Here is a 21,976-nt window from a genome sequence, read left to right as displayed (position 1 = left end):
CAGTAACACACCCTTATTTGAGGCCACTAGAGGCAATTAATTACACTAACTTCTGATTCCAAAAATAGGTAATAGAAGGAACAAAGTAAACATTTATACTGCCTTTCAAAAGGAAGTATAATTCATCACTAGATCATGAGGGTTAGGTGTCCTTAGGAAAATACCAGATAGCATATGTAAAGGAAATGCCAAGTTCAGAAAGTCACTATTTTGTATCCCACAGTGAAATAAAGGACTTGGCCAAATGTCATCAATGGATGCTAAAACCTTGGGATGAAAGTTTAAGGAAACAGTATCCTCATAGTAAGCTCAGAGATTACCTACTAATTGTGATCGTCATCTTTTTGAAAAAAAAAATTTTTTAATGTTTATTTATTTTTGAAAGAGATAGAGTGCAAGTGGAGGAGGTGTAGAGAGAGAGGGAGGCAAGGAATCCAAAGCAGGCTCCAGGCTCTGAGCTGCCAGCACAGAGCCGAGTGCAGGGCTCAAAACTACAGACCATGGGATCATGACTTGAGCTGAAGTTGGATAACCAACCAACCGAGCCATCCAGGTGCCAAAGAAACAGCAAAACAGATGGACACCTGTCACTGTGCCTTTGGAAGTGATATATTATGATGTAAGCAGCCTTGTCTACGTTATATTCTTGCTAAGGGCATTTCCTCTGCATCCCTCAGTTTACAAGAAGTATAGGAGACAGGGGGAGAAGCTACACCAGGAAGAAGCATTCAGACATATTCAGAATTTGGGACATCCCAGAAGACAACTGGCTTAACATCGTCAGAAAGTCAATATCATGGGGGGGAAAAAGTGAGGAGATTATTTTTGTTTTAAAGAGACTGAAGAGATAACTAGATGAGTGACTGAACATTATTTAATCTTGACTTTAAAACTAATACTGTAAAATATTCTTGGAAACAATGGAGAAATTTAAGTATGGACTCAATACTAGATGGTATTTGTTTTTTTATTTATTTCTGAGAGAGAAGGAGACAGCGTGAGCAGGGGAGGGTCAGAGAGAGAGGGAGACACAGAATCTGAAACAGGCTCCAGGCTCTGAGCTAGCTGTAAGCACAGAGCCCGATGCGGGGCTCGAACCCACGAACCGTGAGATCATGACCTAAGCCAAAGTCGGATGCTTAACCAACTGAGCCACCTAGGCGCCCCCCATTCTAACCTCTTGAGCTCACCTTATTCCTTGATGGCAGAAGCCCCCACCCACGAGAGATGCTGAAAAGTGCTGTTTCCCTGAAACAGAGTGCGGGAGTGTGACCCATTTCCGGCCCAAGGAACCGGACTCAGGTCTCCTGAGATCCAGCAGGGACTACTTGGCAGATTTTCTTCCTTGATGAAGACAGGGAAATGTGAGAAGATACCCTTCCCCTCCTTCCTGGCTGCCCTTACGTGCAGCTGGGGAATCATGAGGGAAAAGCCAAGAGAAGAGGAAGCAGGAGGTGTGGACCAGAGCCCTGATATGGAGCCATTGAAACAAGCCTGCAACTTCCCATCACCAGACTGCTTGTTATAGAAGAATTACCTCCTTTTTCCCAAATCATTCAGATTCAGGTATTGAAACTTTGAACCGATCCTAACCTTAGAATAAAGCAGTTAAAGGAAGCCTCAGCCACCGTTCTGAGCCACCCAACCCTAGCTAGTCCAGCTCCTAACTGAGCTCTGACAGCAGGTTGTAGTCTGGGATTGCCAAGAAGGCTCACACTCATGCCAACTCTGATTGGCTGTGACTGACTAATGTGCTGCGCTGAGGGGTCTGAAAAGGCCTCAATCCAGGTTCTGTGGAAAGAAGTGCCTAGATTCACAGTACCAGATATCTGCTTGGGTCTCATGTTTACCATTGCAAGTATGGGTGGAGTCTGGAACCGGCAGACCTGAGTTGAGTTCTGGCCCTACTGCATACCACTTGTGTAGTTTGGATCAAGTCACTTAACCTCTTTGAGCCATCTTATGGGACAGCTGTCATAACTGAGATAATGTAAGGGAATGTGCCTTGGGAAGCATGAAGTGCCACACAGATGGTGGCTACTTTGTCTTATATTTTTCAAACCTCAGCTGAGAACCAAGTTGACAGGGGAAGGAGGAAGGAATTCAAGATTTGAGCCTTGGAGAGTAGGTAACCAGAGAATGCTCATCTGGGGTACAGAAGCACGAAGTCAGAGTTCCAGATAAAAATGAAATCAGTAGAACTGAGTTATGACCTGGAATGGTGAAATATAGTTGAAGAAGATGCCAAAAGCAGAAGTGAAGGTGCTAAGGACAAAGAGAGATAAAAACCACAGGCTGAATAGCCTGGGTTCTCTTATTTTGTTTAGGTTTTGCTTTTTGTTTTGTTGTTTTGCTGCCCCGACACCTGAGGGATATGTAACATCAGTAACAGTAGCTCATCAAGGCCTAGGATCTCAAGGGGTGAGAAGGCAGAAGTTTACAAAATCTTCAAAAGGGGCAAATGAGGGCAAAGCTCCCTCCTTATGTGAGGCCACCGCAGAGCAGTGTGCCTGTCTGCCTTGTGGCAAATCAATGGAGGAGGCCAGAGGTAGAAAGCCCCACGTGTAAGGAAACACAGTCAGAAGTTGAAAAAAGTTCCAGTAGGCCATGGGCAGCAAGTCTATTTTGCTCTCCTCCCTCACCCATGGCATAGTCACATCCAGCACACTTCCAAAAAAGCCCAGCCAGTAACAAGTTTAGAAATCAAAAGACTTTTTATAATACAACTCAAAGTTGAGAAAAAGGCCAGGGCCTCCTCGCCTAATGAGAATTACTCCAAGAAGCCCTCACTTTTCAGGTTATTAAAAGCCTAATTGCCCTGTGAACTCTGATCTAGAGGTCAGAGGGTGAAAAGAGACTTTCTTTTAGTTCCCATGTTGATGTAAAGCACTCTGCAGCCTAAGCAGGAAAAGGGAAAAAAGAAATGGATTGACTGACAATCCCAGGCAAAATCTGAGAAGAGGCTGAAACCTAGGAGGGGGGCAGAATTCAAAGTTCTATTTGTTCACAGCTATATTTCTAATGTCTACAACCACGACTGGCACATTCAATGAATGAATGAGCCCATGGGAGGTAGTGAATCCCAGATCAGGAGGAACCCGAGGGGAGGGCCGTGAAAAGGGGCCCCGGGAAGTGGAGGCTCCACACCCATGAAAAAGCAAGTGTGTGAAGTGAATTGGGCAGAGAGCCTCCCCCAATACATAGCTCCAGAGGAGTCAGCATGAATCCCAAAAGAGGCTGGAGCCTGAAAACGAGGCTGCTCTCCATACCGATTTGCACTCCACATATCGCTAGTAGTGAGGCTTTGGAGGTTTTTTAATTGTTTTTTAGTTGAAAGCATTCAAAATTGGGGGATTCTACATAAAAATCCTGATTCCTCCCTCTCCCCTTTGAAGATGTGGTGATGCGAGGCCTGCACTCCCCCGGGGGAAACAATCTAGGCCTGCAGACCAGCTACACACAACTGCCCCTCTGCCCCCAGGCTCACACAAGAGGGAAGAAGGCGGGAAGACATGTGAAGATGGTGTGAAGACAGAAGACGACCATCTACAACCCAGGAGAGAGGCCTTTGGAGACTAACCTTACCAACACCTTAGTCTGAGACATTCTAGCCTCCAAAAGTAAATTTGGAAGTAAATTTCTGGTGTTTAAGCCACCCAGTCCGTGGCACTTTGCTATGGAAGCCCCAACAAACTAATACATCTATCCTTACAAACAAATTTGGCCTATTTTGCAAATTTAATTACAAGACTAGACCGGAGGCATTTTTATGTAAACTGTGTTTTAAATTCATTCATTCATTCCATATCTGAACACCTACTATGCTCTGAACACTGCATATTTATTGACTGGAGCCTTTTCTCAAATAAACTAATTTTAGTATCTTGTCATTTAACAACCCAACTATTTTCTGCTGGGCAGCTTTATGTAGCATTCTGTCCTTTGCTGCTGCTTCTCCTGATTAATACAATTAACCTTCTTATAGATGTGTTAGGAACAGCATCAGAAACCCTAGTTCTCAACTCTGGCTGGACAAAGGAGTCACTTCGAATGTTTCTAAATAGTATACCTGTGCCTGGATTAACCCCTCCCCACATTCTGATTTAGTTGGCATTTGTGCAGAGCTCTGGCAGCATCGCTAAGTGTCCCAGATAATTCTAATGTGCAGCCAAGGCTGAGCACTGTGACTCCAGTTTGAATGGGACTTGAATGTCACCTCTTGCTACTCAAAGTAGTTCACAAACCACCAGCACGGATATCACCTGGAATTTTGTTAGAAATGCACCATCTCCTTTTCCACCCTGAACTACTGAATCAGAATTTGTATTTTAAGTTTCCTCATACAATTCAGATGTACTCTAAAATTTGAGAAGCACTGGATTTATACGAAAATCACCTGGAAAACTTGTTAAAAACAAGAACTCCATGGCTTCATTATAGAACCACAGAATCTCAATATCTGCTAAGGGCTTGGGAATCAGAATTTTGAATATCGTGAGACAGCTAGTCAAACAAGGGCCTGAGACCTAGCAATCACTCGAAGCCAACGTATACATCCCCTCAACTACCCAGCTTTGGCTTAACCTTCCAATTCTTTTTTAAACATAAAAATTATAACAGAGATACAGACTTTTATTTTTCCATCATGCATGCAAGCTTACAACTATTTATACTGTTTAGGAACAAAGGAATAATTGCATTATTAGCAGGATGTCAAATTAGCAAGTAAGACAACCAGTTACTGATTACTTTGGGGAGGTTTTTACAGAACACAGCAACAATTTCCAAATTATACTTTCAAGACCAGAGTTATGAGACCAGACAAGCTGATGGTATTTCTAACAGTCACACAAGTCTCCATCTTTTACAGGCAAAAGAGACTGATATTCTGGTGAAGGGTCTCGAGTAAGCACCTTACCAAATCAGTCTTTGAAAGATTTATAACACAACAGTCTCTCTCCTTTTGCAGATGCAGGGAAAAGGGAGCATATTTTCATCTCTTTTTGAGTACTCCCTGTTAATCTTGAAGATTTTCACTTCTAAAGCCCATTTCTAGAACTTCATCAATTAACACTCAAAGCAAAAAGCAGACCTGATGTGATCATGACAGTGCACCCCACCACTGTCACCACCAAAAGAAAGTCCTGATCTCCCAAAGTAGTCAAGGCTGAACTGGTACAGTGTCCGACTTTCCGTCAACAATACAGGTGGGGAGAGAAGATACGAGGTTGATCATAATTGATGTAGCTAGGTGATGGATACCTAGGGTCCAGGGATCATCCTCTCCTCTTCTGTGCATGTCTGAAAATGTCCACAATAAACAGAAAAACGTTTAAAAAAAAAAAAAAAAAAAAAAAAAAGCAGACCTATACAGCTACATACTCCCATTAGGCAAAATGGGGAAAGTGGTAAGATTTTACTTATGGCAAGATAAGCAGCATAGAGCATCAATCTTCCACATACGCAAGGCCACACCTAGAACAAAAGAGAAAGCATCCAAAGTAACATTATTCTGTTTTGGGTTTGCTTCTGTGATTTATAAAATCCACTAATGATGAGTTAATGACTGGTCAAAACTTGGGGCAAACCTACATCTAGGCACTGTGTTGGCCCATGATCCCTTTAACTCTCCCCTCCTCACTCTGCGGAAGGTCCCTCCCTGTCCCTGCATCACTGAGAAGAGCTAGGCATACTCTCCCTGAGGCTTCCTCAGCCATTTCTATCTGATTCTTCAGGCCCATCTCCACACCAGGTTCATGCCTACTCTTGTTTTTGCTCCCAGTGCCCTGCCTGGCACATCCTCTCTACAATTTTGCGCCAGGGCCTCCCCAGCCTTTGGGGAACTCAGAACAAGGTCTCTCACAAGGAAAGGGAGTTACAGTCTTAACGCGGCACCCTTAGGGATGTGAAGGAGAAAGAAGGCCGAGCTCAGCTTTTATACCCACTGGAAGTGCGCCTTGGTGACCCAGAACAGATTCTGCCCACCCCGGCCCCAGGCCTCCGGACAAAAGCCTACTCCTAAAGGTATCTCAAGGTACAAGTGGAGACAGCAAAGGGCTGCTGAGGGTAGAAAGCTGGGGAACGAGGGCCAGATGGCCAGTGGCTACCACAGAAGAGGAAACAATAGGAGGCAGCTGGGTCTTAAGGAGCACACACAAAAAGTTGGAACAGGGGTAAACACTAGACCACAACACTGCTGCCTTGGGGGCTTATAATTCTTGTTAGCCATGAAAAGAATTTTCAACTTTAGAATTAATAGAGTGCATCCAGGAGTTGGGACCGAGATCTGACCACAGACCTTGGCCTTCTGGTTTCCACTGCCCTCTGTCAGCTCAATGTGTGAGTGTGCACAGCAAGTCCTAGCTGTCTCACTAGCTGTACGCAGGAAACCCTGGTTTTTCCGTTGTTTTCGCTCTCTGAGCTGTAGTAACATTGAAACAAAAAGGGAAGGAAGGGAGGAGTAGAGGAGGAAGAAAGGAGGACAGGAAAGGAAGGGACGGAAGAAAGGAGTGAAGGAAGGGTAAGTAAGGAGGTATGGAGGTGTGAGATGAAGTAGACACAGGCCCATAGATCAAAAATCTCTCTTCCCGCAACCCCACTATAGCACTCTGGTCATATGCTAGCCAGGGATGAGAGGAGTTGACAAAGGTGCCTAGATTGTATGTGGGTTCAGTCCCCACCCTCACCTGAGCCACAGCATGATGACAGTGAGCACATGTCCACATACCTGCCCATCAGTCTGGCAGGCAGTAGGGTTCCTGGAAGCCTGGGGAAGGTAGGTGTGTCTCATGCACTGGCAGGGGGCCTTGGTCCACAGGCAGTTCTTGAGGTCCTCATTGACCGGGAAGCCAACTAGGGCCAATTGCAACCTAGACAAATCTCAGTGGCCTGACAATGATGGGGCACATGATAGACCCTGACGAAGGTTCATCAGAAGGGCCCAGAGGCAGGAAGAGACCCATGATGGTATAGAACACATGGCATTATGCTTCTCACTCTTAACCTCATCCATGCCCAGCAGTCAAGTGCTATTCCGCACATCCAGTGGGGCAGCATAGGCCCCTGGCCAAAGCTAGAGATCCAGTAGATGGTGGAACCTTGGCTGGTGGCCCCAGGGCCTTGGAACAATCAGTTTTGGCTGATAGCCAATACCATGTGGGCTAGCTTCATTCTGCAGTGGCAACAGAAGAACCCACCAGAGATGGCACGCATGGCCAGCATGAACATAAAGCTCAGCAAGTCTGCTGCCCGGAAGCAGCAGAGCCCGAGAATGCACTGGTCCTCGTGGAGGATGACTCATGAGTGTCCATGTGAAAGACAGCTGGGAAAGGCCACAGCTGAGAACACGGTCCAGGCAATGTAGACAAAGGCAGCACACATTTGAAGCATGTGTGCTTAACGTATAAACAGTAGGGGTGAGGTCATTTAACATGTAACACTAACGTGAAAAAAGCAAGAAGGCCACAAAGGGGCAAAAGAACATGATCATAAATACCATATTCTTGTCACTGAAGTCCAAAGGGAATTACGAGTGCACAGAGGCCAACATGAAGAGAAGGCAGACGGCCAAACACGTGTGGTTAGCTAGGCACAGGTCTAACAGGAGGTAGTTGGGAGACTGGTGCCAAATCAGTCGGACTTGTTTGCCCCAGGCTCAGGGGTCTCCACTGGCTGCTTGGCTGGACCTTGCCTGCCCTCCTTTCCTTTCTCTGCACGGGCCCCTTCACTCATAAGGTAGTACTGCAGGGGATTGGGCCACAGTTCCTCGTTGATGATCTCCACAATCTTGTCGGACTCAATGGAGCTGTGGTTTGAAAACCACCCAAAGAAGCTACGGCTGTTGTCTGGGTTCCCCTGGCTTAAGGTCTGGAGATCATGTCCTGGGAGCCACTGGATTGGAGTAGAGCGAGACACCACCTGACCCGAAGGCCCACACCCATACTCCTTGATGAGCACCTTATTTTGGAAATAGGGGTTGCGCCCAAAGTAGAACTTGATTTTGTAGCCCAATCTGGCGAGGCCAAGCTCTTCCACCTCCAAGCTGTTCAAGTAGCTGAGAACCTCTTTATCTTGGTTGTTCAGAAAGGAGGATAGCTGGGGGTGGTTCTGAAAAGCCTGCCCCCAGAAACCTGGGATGTTCTGGATGAGGAGGTTCCTGCGCTCTAAGTGATGCAGTCGCAACTGCCCGAACTTCCGCGAGAGCCGAAGGTAGGCCCTGTCCGCCTGCGCGTTCATGGTCTCCAGCTTCAGCTGGACGGTCTCGAGCGTATCCATGCGGCCGTCTGTCGCCAGGGGCCCCGACCCTGCATCCCTCTCCACCTTCGTCTCCTCTACCACAGGGGAGGAGACACTCTCCCCCGGAGCCCCTTTCTTCAGCTTCCCACCTGCTACGGCCTGCGGTCCCCTCCCCGCTGCGCTACAGGTTTCTGAGGCCTTCTTCCCGGCAGCACCGCGCCGATTTCCAACGCGGGGGCCATTTTTTGGCCTTGCCACCGTTCCCACGGTTCCCACGAAGACCGTGTCTGTCGCTAGGCGCTCCGAGAGGGACGTGGCCTTCNCCTGGGCCTCCTCCCCGAGCCTCTGGCACTGTGTTGGGTCCGGGTCGTGGGGGGCGTCGTCGGGAGCAGCGCGAACTCGGGCTTTGCCTCGGCCTTTGCCCCGGCTTTTGGCGCGGGACGACTTTCTACCCCTACTTCGGCCGCTCATGGTGGCGGCGTAAGCGGCTTCAAAGCCACGCTCCGACCCTGCGGCCCCTGGCGCCGGCTCGCGGTTGCTACTGAGCCGGCCTCTCCATGGCAACCGCCGACGTCACGACTGTACGACTGTACCCTCGCGCGAGGACGGGCTGCGCGCGGTGATTGGCTCCGCCGCCGCAGCTGCGCAGGAGCCCACCCTCCCAGACCCCCTCTCCGGCGTCGCGTCCTTCCTCGCTTTGTGTGTAATGGGCGCGTGTGCCTTCCTTCAGGTTCTTCGCCTTGGCCTCATTTGTGCCCGCTGGGTCTCATAGGACATGTCAAATTCCTCTCATGCAAGACAGATGGCGACAGTTATCACGGGTGTTCCCCGCCCCCCATCATCTACTTTCTAAACGAAACATCTTCAGTTCCTTCAATTATCTCTTGTGACATTTGCCAGGACGAAACTGCTCTTGGTCCCTGTGTTTCCTCTTGGAAAGCCTTTGCTGAGGGATTTGCCATGGTGCCTTAACTTCAGAGAATGTGAAGGTGGGTACCATAGTACCAGACCACAAGACGACTTGATAGGTGGTGGGATGTTACTAACAATTATAAAAAATGGTATTTTATAAGATCATTATGAACCAGGAAACGCATTGAATGCTTTATGTGCATTATCTCAGTAAGTGAGGGAAGCGTTGTTGTTCCCATTTTCCAGATGAGAAAACTGTGGCTCTGGGACACCAAGGAATATTCCTGATATTACACAGTAAGGGATGGAAGCACAATTCGACGCAAGCCCATCTGATTCCTAGCCTATGCTTTATATTTGCAAGTGGCCAATCCTTCTAGGCCTGCTGTGTTACAGAGGACGGCACTAGCTCTTAAGAATAAGCCCAGCCTGGGGGCGCCTGGGTGGCTTAGTCGGTTAAGCGTCCGACTTTCGCTTAGGTCATGATCTCGCGGTTCGTGGGTTCGAGCCCCGCGTCGGGCTCTGTGCTGACTGCCAGCTCAGAGCCTGGAGCCTGTTTCAGTCTGTGACTCCCTCTCTCTGACCCTCCCCTGCTCACGCTGTCTCTCTCTCTCTCTCCTAGAAATAAATAAAACATAAAAAAAAAAAAAAAAAAGAATAAGCCCAGCCTGGAGCGCCTGGGTGGCTCGGTTGAGCGTCTGGCTTCGGCTCAGGGTTAGTGGGTTCGAGCCCTGCGACAGGCTCTGTGCTGACAGCTCAGAGCCCTGGAGCCTGCTTTTGATTCTGTGTCTCCCTCTCTCTCTGTCCCTTCCTTGCTTGTACTCTGTCTCTCTCTGCTTCTCAAAAATAAACATTAAAAAACAAAAAAAAGAATAAGGCCAGCCTTTCCTATAAAACGGGCATTGGTAGGGCATTCTCTCTTCTGCCTTGTAGCATAACCCAAATCCTCCAGTTGCCTCAGGCCTAGTTTACAGAGCTGAGCTTTCACTCGAGGTATAGGACCAGTAAAGAACTTCTGTAATTGGAGTAAGACAGGAATGTGGTCAGAGAGTTTAATTACTCAAGGAGTGCAGTAATTTAATTACTTAAGGGTTCCCAAGTTGAAGTTCAGAATCAGAGCCTCCATAGTAGCAGTGAGGAAGCCCTAGAAACTTCTTAGACCCTGCATGGGAAAAACCAGGCAACTGATCGCTTGTTCCTGGAGCAAATTCTAGACCCTGCTGTTACTAGCCAAGTGATAGGACCTTGAAAGGGTGAGGCATATGCCGAGACCACAAAAACCTTCTGAAATGGTCTTTTCAGGCTCACTGGGAACAAGAAGACTCTTGCACTCAGCTAGTGGAGAGATTAAGTTCCAAAGCCCCTGGGAACTCAACACCTCCCTCCTCTTACTTGTCCATGTGTTGTTGTAGACTGGCAGCCTGGCATCACCTGGAAGCTTGTTAAAAATGGAGAATTGGGGCACCTGGGTGGCTCAGTGGGTTAAGCGTCCAACTTCAGCTCAGGTCGTGATCTCACGGTTTGTGGGTTCGAGCCCTGCATTAGGCTCTGTGTTGATGACTAGCTCAGAGCCCTGGATCCTGTTTCAGATGCTGTATCTCCCTGTCTCTCTGACCCTTCCCAGCTCACGCTGTCTCTCTCTCTCTCTCTCTCTCTCTCTCTCAGAAATAAATAAAGCATTAAAAAAAACTTTTTTTTAATGGAGGATTTCAGGGCACCTGGGTGGCTCAGTCAGTTAAGCGTATGACTTCAGCCCAGGTCATGATTTCACGGTTTGTGAGTTCCAGTCCCACGTCGGGCTCTGTGTTGACAGCTCAGAGCCTTAAGCCTGCTTTGGATTTTGTACCTCTCACTCTCTCTACCCCTCCCTACTCTTGCTCTCTCTTTCTCAAAAATGAGTAAACAGGTTTTTTTTTTAAATGGAGAATTTCAGGCCCGGCCCCAGAACAAAACAACCAGAATTTGAATTTTAACAAGATCTCAGTGTATTTGTATCCACGTTAAAGTTGAAGTATAGGAGACAGGGGGAAAAGAGAAATTATTTTGATACAAGCAGGCCTTACTTTAAGCCAGCCCAATGCAAGTGACCGCTGACTTTCTCAAAGGCTCTATGTGATCTAGCAAGTTCCCTCCTGCCACTACCCAACTTACCTCTCTGACCTCATCTTCTTGTTTCTCCCCACAGCCCCTTCCAACTGTACTGGCCTCCTTGCTATGCTTTGGACCCACTAGGTCAGCTCCTGCTTCAGGCCTTTGTACCGCTCTTCCTTCTGCCTTGCACACTCTTCCCGCACTATGAGTGGACGTCTTGGCTGGCTCCCTTCACACTTTGCTTAAGTGTAATCTTCTCCATGACCATCCTATTTAAAATTGCCACCCATCCCCATCCCTCTTACCCTGCACTAGTTTTTCTTTATTCCTTAGCACTTAATTACCTTCCAGCACACTATACAATTCTTTCTTCTGTGTAGTGTTTAACTGTCTCTCCTCTCTAGAATGTTAACTCCAGGAAGTCAGGTGTCTTTCTTTTGTTCACATGGGCCTACAACAGTGTCTGATACTAATGAAAAGCAATCTTTGTTGAGTGAAAGAACCAACCAAAGTAGAATATTTTAAAAATGGATTTCCAAATTGATCTTCTGAAATTCAGAATACCCCTGTTTTCCCCTACAGAAGCAGTTGTACAGGTAAAGGTTATATACTCCGATCAACATATGAAGCTGTGTTATTACACTCATAACATAGACACAAAATTATCTTTTTATATGAGCACCATTAAGGGCCAACATGTAGGTGAAAATCTAGAGTGATAAATTTAAAAATTGAGTTAGGGTATGATGCACCTGTTTGGACCAGTTGGTAGAACATATGACTCTTGATCTCAGAGTCATGAGTACAAGCCCCACATCAGGCTTGGAGCCTACTTAAAATTTTAAAAATAAATAAATAAAGGCATTCCTCTTTATTAAAAAAAAATAAGGGGAATTAATATTTGATTTTAAAAGGATGAATCCAGGGATTACCTTAAACTCTTGTTGAAGGCTCTTTCATAGCTACTTCTTCCCATGGCCTTCCATGAACATCCCAGACCACTGTAAGTAGTCCTGTCCTTAATCTCACAGAGAACTGTAATATTTATCTGGAAAGTAGACATGCAGTTTTGTGCCAGTCTTTGTACAAAATTATCACTTAAAACTGGATAACCACAGTCTGGAATTGTCTAAATCTCAGAAACACTTAAAAATCAGCTGAAGTAGTCACGGTCCCTCTGAAAATTGCAGAAATTGGTGGGCTGGCCCGCTTCTCAGGGCGCTCACAGCTCAACCAACCTCTGTTGTCAAGAGCCTTAATCCAGCCTCGGCATCTGCATCATTTCCTGTTCACCCATGGTTAAACCACTGCAAGATTAATGTAGGCTGGGCCACTGCAAATGGTGTTTATTATATAATCTGCCTAGAGCCTGTTTTCATCATGTCAAAGAGATAAGCATCAGGTGAAGGTAAACAAATGTGAGACAACTTTACATAAAGAGACTCCTCTGGTCTGGGTCACCCAGCCCATATGACTTCTATACTTAAGAGGATGGTCTGTGCAGCTGAACTGAAGTGTTGATCTTCTTTTCAGGTATTAATATATAACTTTTTATGAGACTATAGCTTGAATTTTCAACTAGACAGTGAACTATATAAGGGTTAAGACTGGGTCTCTTTTCTCCACCAAAGCAGCTAGCATTGGCCTTGCACATACTAGTAGTGTTACTGAAAGTTCACATTTATTTTGTACTTTATACAATGCCATGTTCTAATTCACTTAATCCCCACAACCACTCCATTGGGTCAGATGTAGCTGTTGCCCTCATCTTAGAGATGAGGTTACTGCTATACAAAAAAGGTCAGTACCTTGCCCAAGGTCACACGGCAAATTAGTGTGCCCCTAAAAATTTTAGCCCAGGCAATCAGATGCGAGCCCCCATACTCTTAACCAGTGTTACATGATGTAAAATTATGGTTTGAGAGACTCAGACTCACTAGTGGATAAAAATTCATTTTGATGTTCAGAAATTTTATGTATGTATAAAATTATATATGCATATATATACACATTTTTACACACATAAACAATACATACATCAGTCAGGAATAATTTTTCTTTTTTTTATTCATTTATTTTGAGAGAGACAGACAGTGCGAGTGGAGAGGGGCAGAACGAGGGAGAGAGAATCTCAAGCAGGCCCCACACTGCCAGTGAAGAGCCCAGTGTGGGGCTTGAAGCCACAGAGCCATGAGATCATGACCTGATCCCAAACTGAAAGTCAGATGCTTAACCAACTGAGCCATCCAAGCGCCCCAGGAATAATTTTTCTATGGGCTATATTCCTGGCATGGTGATTCTCAACATAACTGAGTTTCATTTGAACAACCCATGTTGGGAACAAAACATCTCCATTTGAACTATGTCATGAGCATTATGTGAATATTATGAAAGAAATATAAGTTTACTATCATGAACTCGGAAATTTGGGTATTTTTTTTTTACCTTTTCCCAATAATTAGAGGCTTAAGTCCCTATTTAAGCATTTAATTGATTCCTTTAAATGTGATATTTCACCCTTTGCAAATTTTATTAAAAATTCATGAAAATTCTTCTCAAACTATTAAAGTAACTAGTGTTCACTTTTGTTCTCCAAAAAACTGTGCTTCCTATAGTCCTTTTAAGGTCTCTTTTCCTCAAATCATATAAATTAACAAGCTGGGAAAAAGACATTCCAGTGATCCAACGTATTCTCCCACCAAGAGAATAACATTCCCCACAGTTTCTCCGATAGAACTTTAAGATCCCAGACTTGACATTTTTAGCCACAGGGTTTTTGTCTTTCCCCAAGGAGATAGTTTGAGCCTCTTATATGGCAGTAAGTCTTGCTTACTGCATGGAATTTTGCCAACTCCCCCTCCCAGGTTATGGAGCATTATGGAAAAGAAGGGGATGATACAGGGAATATTTTCAAAGCCAGGGAGGGAGAGAAAAATCTGCCTCTTATGGTAAATTTCACAAAATATTTAAACTTATCTTGAAAAATGTGCCCAGCTTCTTTCTAGTTCCTCCCCAAAGAGTCAAATTTTATAGTAGACCACCTAAGTTATTCAGTTCATATCATATAAGTAGCTGTAAAATATTTTAAAATATTGGCAGATATATTCTTACTTCTTGGCATTTCCTTTTTACCCTGCAACATTTTCACCATTAAAATTAGATCTTTAGACTAAGGCTTTTATCCTAGAGAGGGGAAGGTACGGAAGAACCTAGCAAGAGCTGAATTCAGCAAGTCAAATTCTTTGCTTTGAATTTCAAAATAGCCTCTTGAGAGGGGAAGATACAATAGCACTGAAAAAAAAATTTTTTTAGCTCTTCAAAGGCAAACCCTGGAACACAAAGTGCATAGAGTTTATAACATAAAACATAAGGAGGAAAAACATGTGGTGATGTATGAGCCATTATCTCCACCACACAAAGAGGCAATAAGAACTTTTTCTGAGCTAGGTTTGAGAAACTTGGAGAAAACTTAGAGAGTGTATAGCTGGTGCAGGATCTTGAGAAAAGGATCCTCACAGTTACCCCTCCAGGGATCAGAACCCTTGGGGAGCTGGTAGAGACCATCCTCCTGGAAAACACAGACAACTGAGAGTGGGGAGGGCTAGCTCCCAACTTGAACACTGGAACCCAGACAAGAAATTCTCCAAGGGCTTCTTTCATCACAGGGCAGCCAGGAGAGGAGAAAAGTATGTACAGAGTGTTAACTTTAAAAATAAAACCGTCAGTTATTTTATAAGCACACACACAAAAAAACATTTATTCAACAATAGCAGAGAATTGTAATCCAGAACATGAAAGCTCTAGCAAAACCATAGGCAAGTTCAGAAAACAGAGAGGAAGGCTCTTTTATAGAGGAAAGGGGAATTGGGAGGGGCTGTTAGAGACAAAAGTCCTTTGGAGTAAACTGGGAGTTTCAAGTATGGTCGCTTTTTGTTGGCTGAGTTGTGACTGTTTCTCATTGGCTGTACTGTTGCTGGGGAAGAAGAAAACCTTCCTTCCTCCTGCTGGGGTAGGACAGCGCTAAAGCAGTACGGGCTTGCAAAGTGTGTCTCTTCCTGTTGGGTCTGCAGTTGTCGACAAGTGGAGGGCACAAGAGCTCCCCTTCCAGCCTCCAGACTTTATGATTTATTTGTTTGTTTATATTTCAGAGAGAGAGAGAGACAGAGAGAGAGAGAGCAAGCAGGAGAAAGGGGCAAAGGGAAAGAGAGAAAAGCTTAAGCAGGCTCCACACTCAGCCCAGAGCCTGATGCAGGACTTGATTCCACAACCCTGGGATCATGACCTGAGCCAGAATCAAGAGTAGGACGCTCAATTGACTGAGCCACCCAGGCGCCCCCTGACTTTATTTTAAACAAGGCTTCCTTTTATTGATTTTCACAAAGTTGCCAAAGAGATTTCTGAAATGGCCTGTCCTACCCTCCCGCCACCCTGCTCTCAATCTCCCACAGCCCCAGAGCAGAGTGCAAGAGCAGCCATATATTTCTCCATGTTTAGTAAAGAGAGGGGTGGAGGTTGGCTAAGAGCATACAGGGAATTTAAATGGGCCTTGTATTGTTGGCAAAGAAGATGCAGAGTAAAGGACTCCATGACTAGAAACCACGGGGATCATGCTTCATCAGTGGACACAATGGGAGTAGAGGCAGATTTCAAAGACCGGGCAGGTCCAGCTAAGCCTCGGCAGATACCAGCAAAGACCAAAGATGATACTCACACCAGACCTCCTCCATCAATGACAAGATGGAAAAGCCTTAGCCCTGGAGAAATGAGAAAAGGAACAGGGCATCTTATGTGATTAGTGTTTACCTAAAAGAAACCAGAAGTTTAAGTGTTAAGTTACCAAGTAACTTGAATTGCCCTGTTTAAGTTACACGAATTTTGTAAGTTGCTGTAACTATGAAAATTCGTATTCACTACAATAGTATTAACTAATGCAGGCCCAATATCTAATGGGTTTAGTCATACAACACCAGAGCTGGAGAAACCTAAGAGATGGGACTTTAAAAGTCCTTAGAAGATAAGTGGCGTGGATAGTTTTAGAAAATAACAGAAGGTATTAAAAGAAGGCCTCTTAAGACATAGTTATGATTATAAACATCAAGAAATCCCTTAAACTCCAATCACCAAATATGAAAATTTTCACTACAATTTAGGGAGAGACTCTAAAGCAAAATTAAGTGCTAAGAAACTCTCTCATGAATTGGTTATGGGTTGAATTTAGAACTGTGGGTGCACCCCACTTCTTGCAGTTATTACTTTTAATAATGTTATTCAGTAATTTATCATACACTTGAGTCTTTCCTAGTTGGGTTACATATGCAAGCCTTTGTCTCCAACCAGAAAAGAAGCTCTGTGAATTATAAACGCCAAACTTGCCGTTCCTGTACAAAACAACCCTCAATTTCCAAACCAAAACAAGCTGTCCTCAGTCAATACCACCACATGTTGTCTAGTGCAGAGAACAGTAGGATGCAAGGTCTCTCCCTTCCCTACATCTTTCTATGCATTCAGGGATGTTTTGTTCGTTTCATGCCCATAATTTTTTTTTAATCTCAATTATCCCCTTTCATACAAACACACACACACACTCACACACACACACTTAACATCCTTACTCCTTTCCCAACGACACATTAATAGTACAGAAATGCTCTAGACAAGGAAGTGAGGTTGGTAGATTTTCACTTGGGAGCTAAACTGGGAGGAAAACATCCCAGCAGGATTTGGGTGTGAATCTTGGCATGTCCCAGAAGAAGTCATTGACAAAAGGCGACATGAAAAACAGAAACTGGAATCACCTTCACGTTATATAATCTAGGATGCTGCGTGGTTTACACTGGCTTCTGAGATTGAAGAAGGCCAGGATCTTCATGGAGGATGGCCAGAACCTGCGTGGAGTTTAGGTTCCTGGGATGGAGGTGGGGGAAAGAATCCTCTCATATCACGCAGCACATCTCAGATGTCAGCTAGGTAACTGGTAGTGAGAGAAGCCGATTAGAAGGTTCCACACACACATACACACACATTTTATCAAACAAGCCATAGCTCTTCATGAAGCTAGGAATTTATATCAAAGACCTGGGGAAAATGAACAAAGCCAAAATTAAATTGAATTTTAAATTAATGGGAAAGTATTGTGTGGTTAAAATGTTCAATTTCATGTTGCAATCAACTGGTATCCATAAGCTTGGGGTTTCATTGGTTTTTTTTCCTTTTACTCAAGCTAATTTAACTGAAGCTACTCCTTGCCTTCTGGAATGCTCACTTTGGCTAATTCATTCTGTATTTGTATAATATCTGATAACAATAGGACATTTTAAAAAGCACTTAAAAATTTATAGTCAAGAGAAAAGAACAAAGGAAAATTAAGGGCTGGGAAATTAAGAAAAAAACAAACAGAATGAAGTATCCAAACATGTCCCATTCCACTATGTCTGCTGTACTTACTGGAGGCTGGCCACGGATTTGATTCTGGCCTTCAACCTACAAGTGCAAGCAGAGAACTCTGGCCTTTAACCTACCAGTGCAAGGAAATGTGGTATAACCTTTATAATGTTTTCAATGTTAAAAACACAAACATACACACACACACACAACAGCAACAAAATGAAAAACATGTTCTCAGAGAAAACGTATCTATTTCTAGTATTGAACCCAGAAGGGAATATTAGAATTGAAAGCCCCAGGAACATCCTGATGCTGAATCCAGCACCATGGGCATGTCTCATTGCACCAGCCAAAAAAAAAAAAAAAAAAGGCTGGTGAGAAGGACTGAGAGCCACTGTATGAAAGCAGTTCTGTGGTGGTTCAGGTCTCAAGCTATAGTGGCTTCATCCAAGGACACAGAGTATGTAAAATTTAGAGGAGAAAGTGGACATCTATCCTGAAGTCAGCCTCCACAAATGTGGCCTTCTCTAGTTGACATTGTGCCTGGAACCTGGGCATTGTCCATGGGAGATAACGTCACAGGAGGAATGGACTGGCGAATTTCTTTCTGTCCCCTGCTACCAAATGGGCACAAAGCTCTCCTGGGAGCCATGCCCTCTTCTCCCATTTCCTCATCGATTCCTCTGTCTCCATCACTTTCTTTGCTTCCCCTACACAGTGGTATGCTTAGAGAAACCACTTGGTTGCTTTTAAAAACTATTTTCCCCACTTCAAGTTCCCTTCCACTCACAAAGTTGAGTCCCTGTGGACTTAAGCTGTGTTTGCCTCACAGAGTGACTCTGTACCTCAGTGTACCCGTAGTGTCAGAGGTGGTTATTCAGGTCCTGGTTCAGATATGGGACCAGGACCAGATATAAGAATGAAGTGAGCCCAGTGCATGTCTGTAGGGAATTGAAGAGTGAGTTTATGCCCTTTCTCAGGCCAGCGGTTGCCACTTAACTCTGGCTGATTATAGCCGTGGAGAAATCTGCATTTTTTAAATGTGAAATGTCTTTAAAATCCTGTGAGAGCCAAACAAAACAGTTCTGCTCATACACTCCATTTTTAAATCCCTGTTCTATAACCTTATGTTTTTTTTTAAACCAAGTTTTTAAGTGAAATCATGAATTAATGTCTGGAAATTATTTGGATTCCTCCAAAGAAGAAATTTTTGTGGCTGTCACTGAGAGAAGGCTTTGAAAATAAAGAGCAGTGGGACGCCTGGATGGCTCAGTTGGCTAAGTGTCTGACTTCAGCCTCAGGTCATGATCTTGCACTTTGCAAGTTTGAGCCCCACGTCAGGCTCTTGGCTGACAGCTCAGAGCCTGGAGCCTGCTTCGGATTCTGTGTCTCCCTCTCTCTGCCCCTTCCCTGCTCACACTCTGTCTGTCTCTCTCTGTCTCAAAAATAAAATAAATAAACATTAAAAAATGTTTTTAAAAAAAGAAAGAAAAGGAAGAGCAGTAATATGATCCAAGGTAGGATCCTATGCCATGAAGGCAAGTGAGGAATTGATGGCATCTGGGAGACAGCTGTTACTCAAGATGGGCACAAGTGAGGAGTTATATTCTTGACAAGATTTTTTTTCATTAGGAACTTCAAAGATGATGATAATTATTTTTAATTGGCTTTATTTTTTTATACCTAGAACCCCATGCTGTCTCTGGTTTCTTAACACATTTAAATTAGACTCCAAATAATTTTCATCTCCCTACAATACGAAGGCAAGATGGGCTCAGAGACACACACCATGCTGCTTGCTTCTCCCAGCAGCTACATCTACAAATCTTTACTGGGCAACCAACACTTCTGGCATAAATGGGAGACTTGAGTGACTAACTACGTCCCTTTAGATTCCTTTTTTCCTCCCCTTCTCCATACCCACACAATTGATCAGGTGGGCCATATGGCCCCTCTGATTCACACATCAAGACAATTAGGACACCAGCCAGTTAATTGCTCAGGCTGGCATTTTCATAACTAAAACAAGAAAACCTAATGCTTTGTCTTCCTCAGAAAAAGCAACTCCATCTGCTCTTGGGTATGGTTCAGATACTAATTCCTACAATATCTAGCTAAAAATGGGTATAACCATATTTAGAGTAAAATACTGAATGAAAGTAAATTATGTGGCAGTAAGTTTTTCACTGCAGAATCCAGGCTGAAATGTAGTAGTAAAAATCTAGCACGAGGATAGTGAGTATACTGTGCATACTATGATTTTACACTACACTCTGAGAGGGGGATGCTTGTTCACTGGAGAGCAGCCAGACCACCCTTCCCTAGGACCGGATATCAGAGAGAAGTTTGGAGATGGGAAAGGATGGGGGAGGGTCGTGCTCACAGCTGTGACCTCCACAGTAATTGGAGGTGGGGGGGAGACACTTAGAAATAAGGTCAGCCAGGTGCTTGAGTGGTTCAGTCAGTTAAGCGTCTGACTCTTGATTTCGGCTCAGATCATGATCTCACAGTTCATGAGATCGAGCCCCAAATTGGGCTTTGCATTGACAGTACAGAGCCTGCGTAGGATCCTCTCTCTCCCACTCTCCCTCTCTCTCTCTGCCCCTCCTCTCTTCGTGCTCACTCTCTCTCTCAAAATACATAAACTTTAAAAAAAGGAAATACATAAAAGGCCAGGTATAAAGAAAGAAAGGTTTGTTTCCTGGCACCAGGACTTATAGAGGGTACCCCTCCCATACTGCAACCCTATTTTAATAGGGAAAATAACGAAAACTAACCAACATGTTATGGTCGAGGAGATTCTGGGAAGTTGTTTACTCCCAGCCTGGGCTCTGTGAGTCGGGAGTCAACAGGAAGCAAAAAAAAAAAGGTAGCAGTCTGAGCATGGAGTTATCATCTTATTTAGTGCGGAAAGAAAATATTTACCATTTTTGTGGATAATCTATGAACTATAGTTGGAGGGGTCGGGAAATTTACACCTCCCCATGTGACGCATTCTCTTAACTCCAAGCGCCCATCCCAGGCAGGAACAGTGCAGGAACCAAGAACCCCTGAAGCAGAGATAGCCCTGGAAATGATAGTACATTGAACAGGCAAGCGTAAAGGAGGCCCCTGAAGCGCCTGCACTGCCCCCCACTACAGACGAGTGAGCTGACATGTTTGCAAAGTGCCTGTGGAAGAGACAAATACTCCTCTCTTGTCTGCCATCACTAAAACCAATAAAAAGGAAAACAAAATGGAGGTTCCTCAAAAAATTAATAATAGAACCACCCTATGATCCAGTAATCACGCTATTGGGTATTTACACAAAGAATACAAAAACACTTATTCGAAAGGATACATAAACCCCTATGTTTATTGCAGCATTATGTACAATAGCCAAGATACAGAAGAAGCCCAAGTGTCCATCAATGGATGAACGGATAAAGAAGATGTGGGATACATATACAATGGAGTGTTATTCATATCCATAAAAAAGAATGAAATCTTGCCATTTGCAACAACATGGATGGAGCTATAGAGAATTAGGCTAAGCAAAATAAGTCACTTAGAGAAAGACAAATACCATATGATTTCACACATAGGTGAAATTTAAGAAACAAGGGGAAAAAAAGACAAACCAAGAAACAAACTCTTAACTGTAGAGAACAAACTGGTAGTTACAGAGGGAGGGTGAATGGGGGGATGGGTGAAATAGGTGACGGGGATTGAAGAGTACACGTATCATGATGAACACAGAGTAATGTATAGAATTGTTGAATCACTAAGTTGTGCACCTAAAACTAATATAACGCTGTATGTTAACAATCCTGGAATTAAAAAAAAAAAAAGAAAAAAGAAAAGAAAAACTTTTTAGAGAGTAAAGTACCTAAAAGAAGCAAGCAAGAGCCATCACTTCTCCCTGTTCATAATCAAACAAGATTTCAGCAACCAGGGATGTTTTTTTTAAAAATTGCTACCATGTGCCTCATATATTACTCTAGTAAATGAATTCTTTTATCATCAAGAGGTTTTATGTGACATTCTCTTGATGATGGAAGAAATCGTTGGTAAAAGAGAATTCTGGAAAAAGCCATGTTAAGAATCATGCTGGCATAATTCAGGTTTATCTAAGGGTCTGGCCTTCTGGCCTTAATTTTATCATTCAATAGTGACTGGAAAATATTACAAACCACCCCCCAAACCTACACACAGTGAGCAAAGTATACTACATCATTTTATTTATTTTTTCTTTCATTGTTTATTGTCAAGGTGGTTTCCATATAACCCAGTGCTCATCCCCACAAGTGCCCTCCTCCATGCCCATCACCCCCCTTCCTCTCTCCCCCACCCCCATCAGCTCTCAGTTTGTTCT

The 21,976-nt window shown here is 44.2% G+C and overlaps 1 protein-coding gene across 6 annotated transcripts; it reads right to left on the bottom strand.

Moving 5' to 3' along the window:
* Positions 1 to 4,611: 4,611 nt before the first annotated feature.
* On the bottom strand, positions 4,612 to 8,758 carry TSPYL5 (TSPY like 5). Of its 6 annotated transcripts, none has more exons than XM_077748172.1 (3): positions 6,687 to 8,758; positions 5,421 to 5,475; positions 4,612 to 5,301 (listed from the first exon to the last, which is right to left on the bottom strand). In XM_077748172.1, the coding sequence occupies exon 1, from the start codon at positions 8,704 to 8,706 to the stop codon at positions 7,630 to 7,632; it is 1,077 nt and encodes a 358-aa protein (XP_077604298.1). In that variant the 5' UTR covers positions 8,707 to 8,758; the 3' UTR covers positions 4,612 to 5,301; positions 5,421 to 5,475; positions 6,687 to 7,629. The 6 variants fall into 6 exon arrangements, with proteins under 6 accessions (XP_077604298.1, XP_077604300.1, XP_077604301.1 ...); XM_077748174.1 differs by having other exon boundaries at positions 6,728 to 8,758; XM_077748175.1 differs by lacking the exon at positions 5,421 to 5,475.
* Positions 8,759 to 21,976: the final 13,218 nt, after the last annotated feature.

Source organism: Crocuta crocuta, unplaced genomic scaffold, assembly GCF_008692635.1.
Source record: "Crocuta crocuta isolate KB4526 unplaced genomic scaffold, BGI_CrCroc_1.0 scaffold39, whole genome shotgun sequence".
NCBI lineage: Eukaryota > Metazoa > Chordata > Mammalia > Carnivora > Hyaenidae > Crocuta > Crocuta crocuta.
Note: the sequence above shows the minus strand (reverse complement) of the source record. Positions and strands in the feature narration are given on the sequence as shown.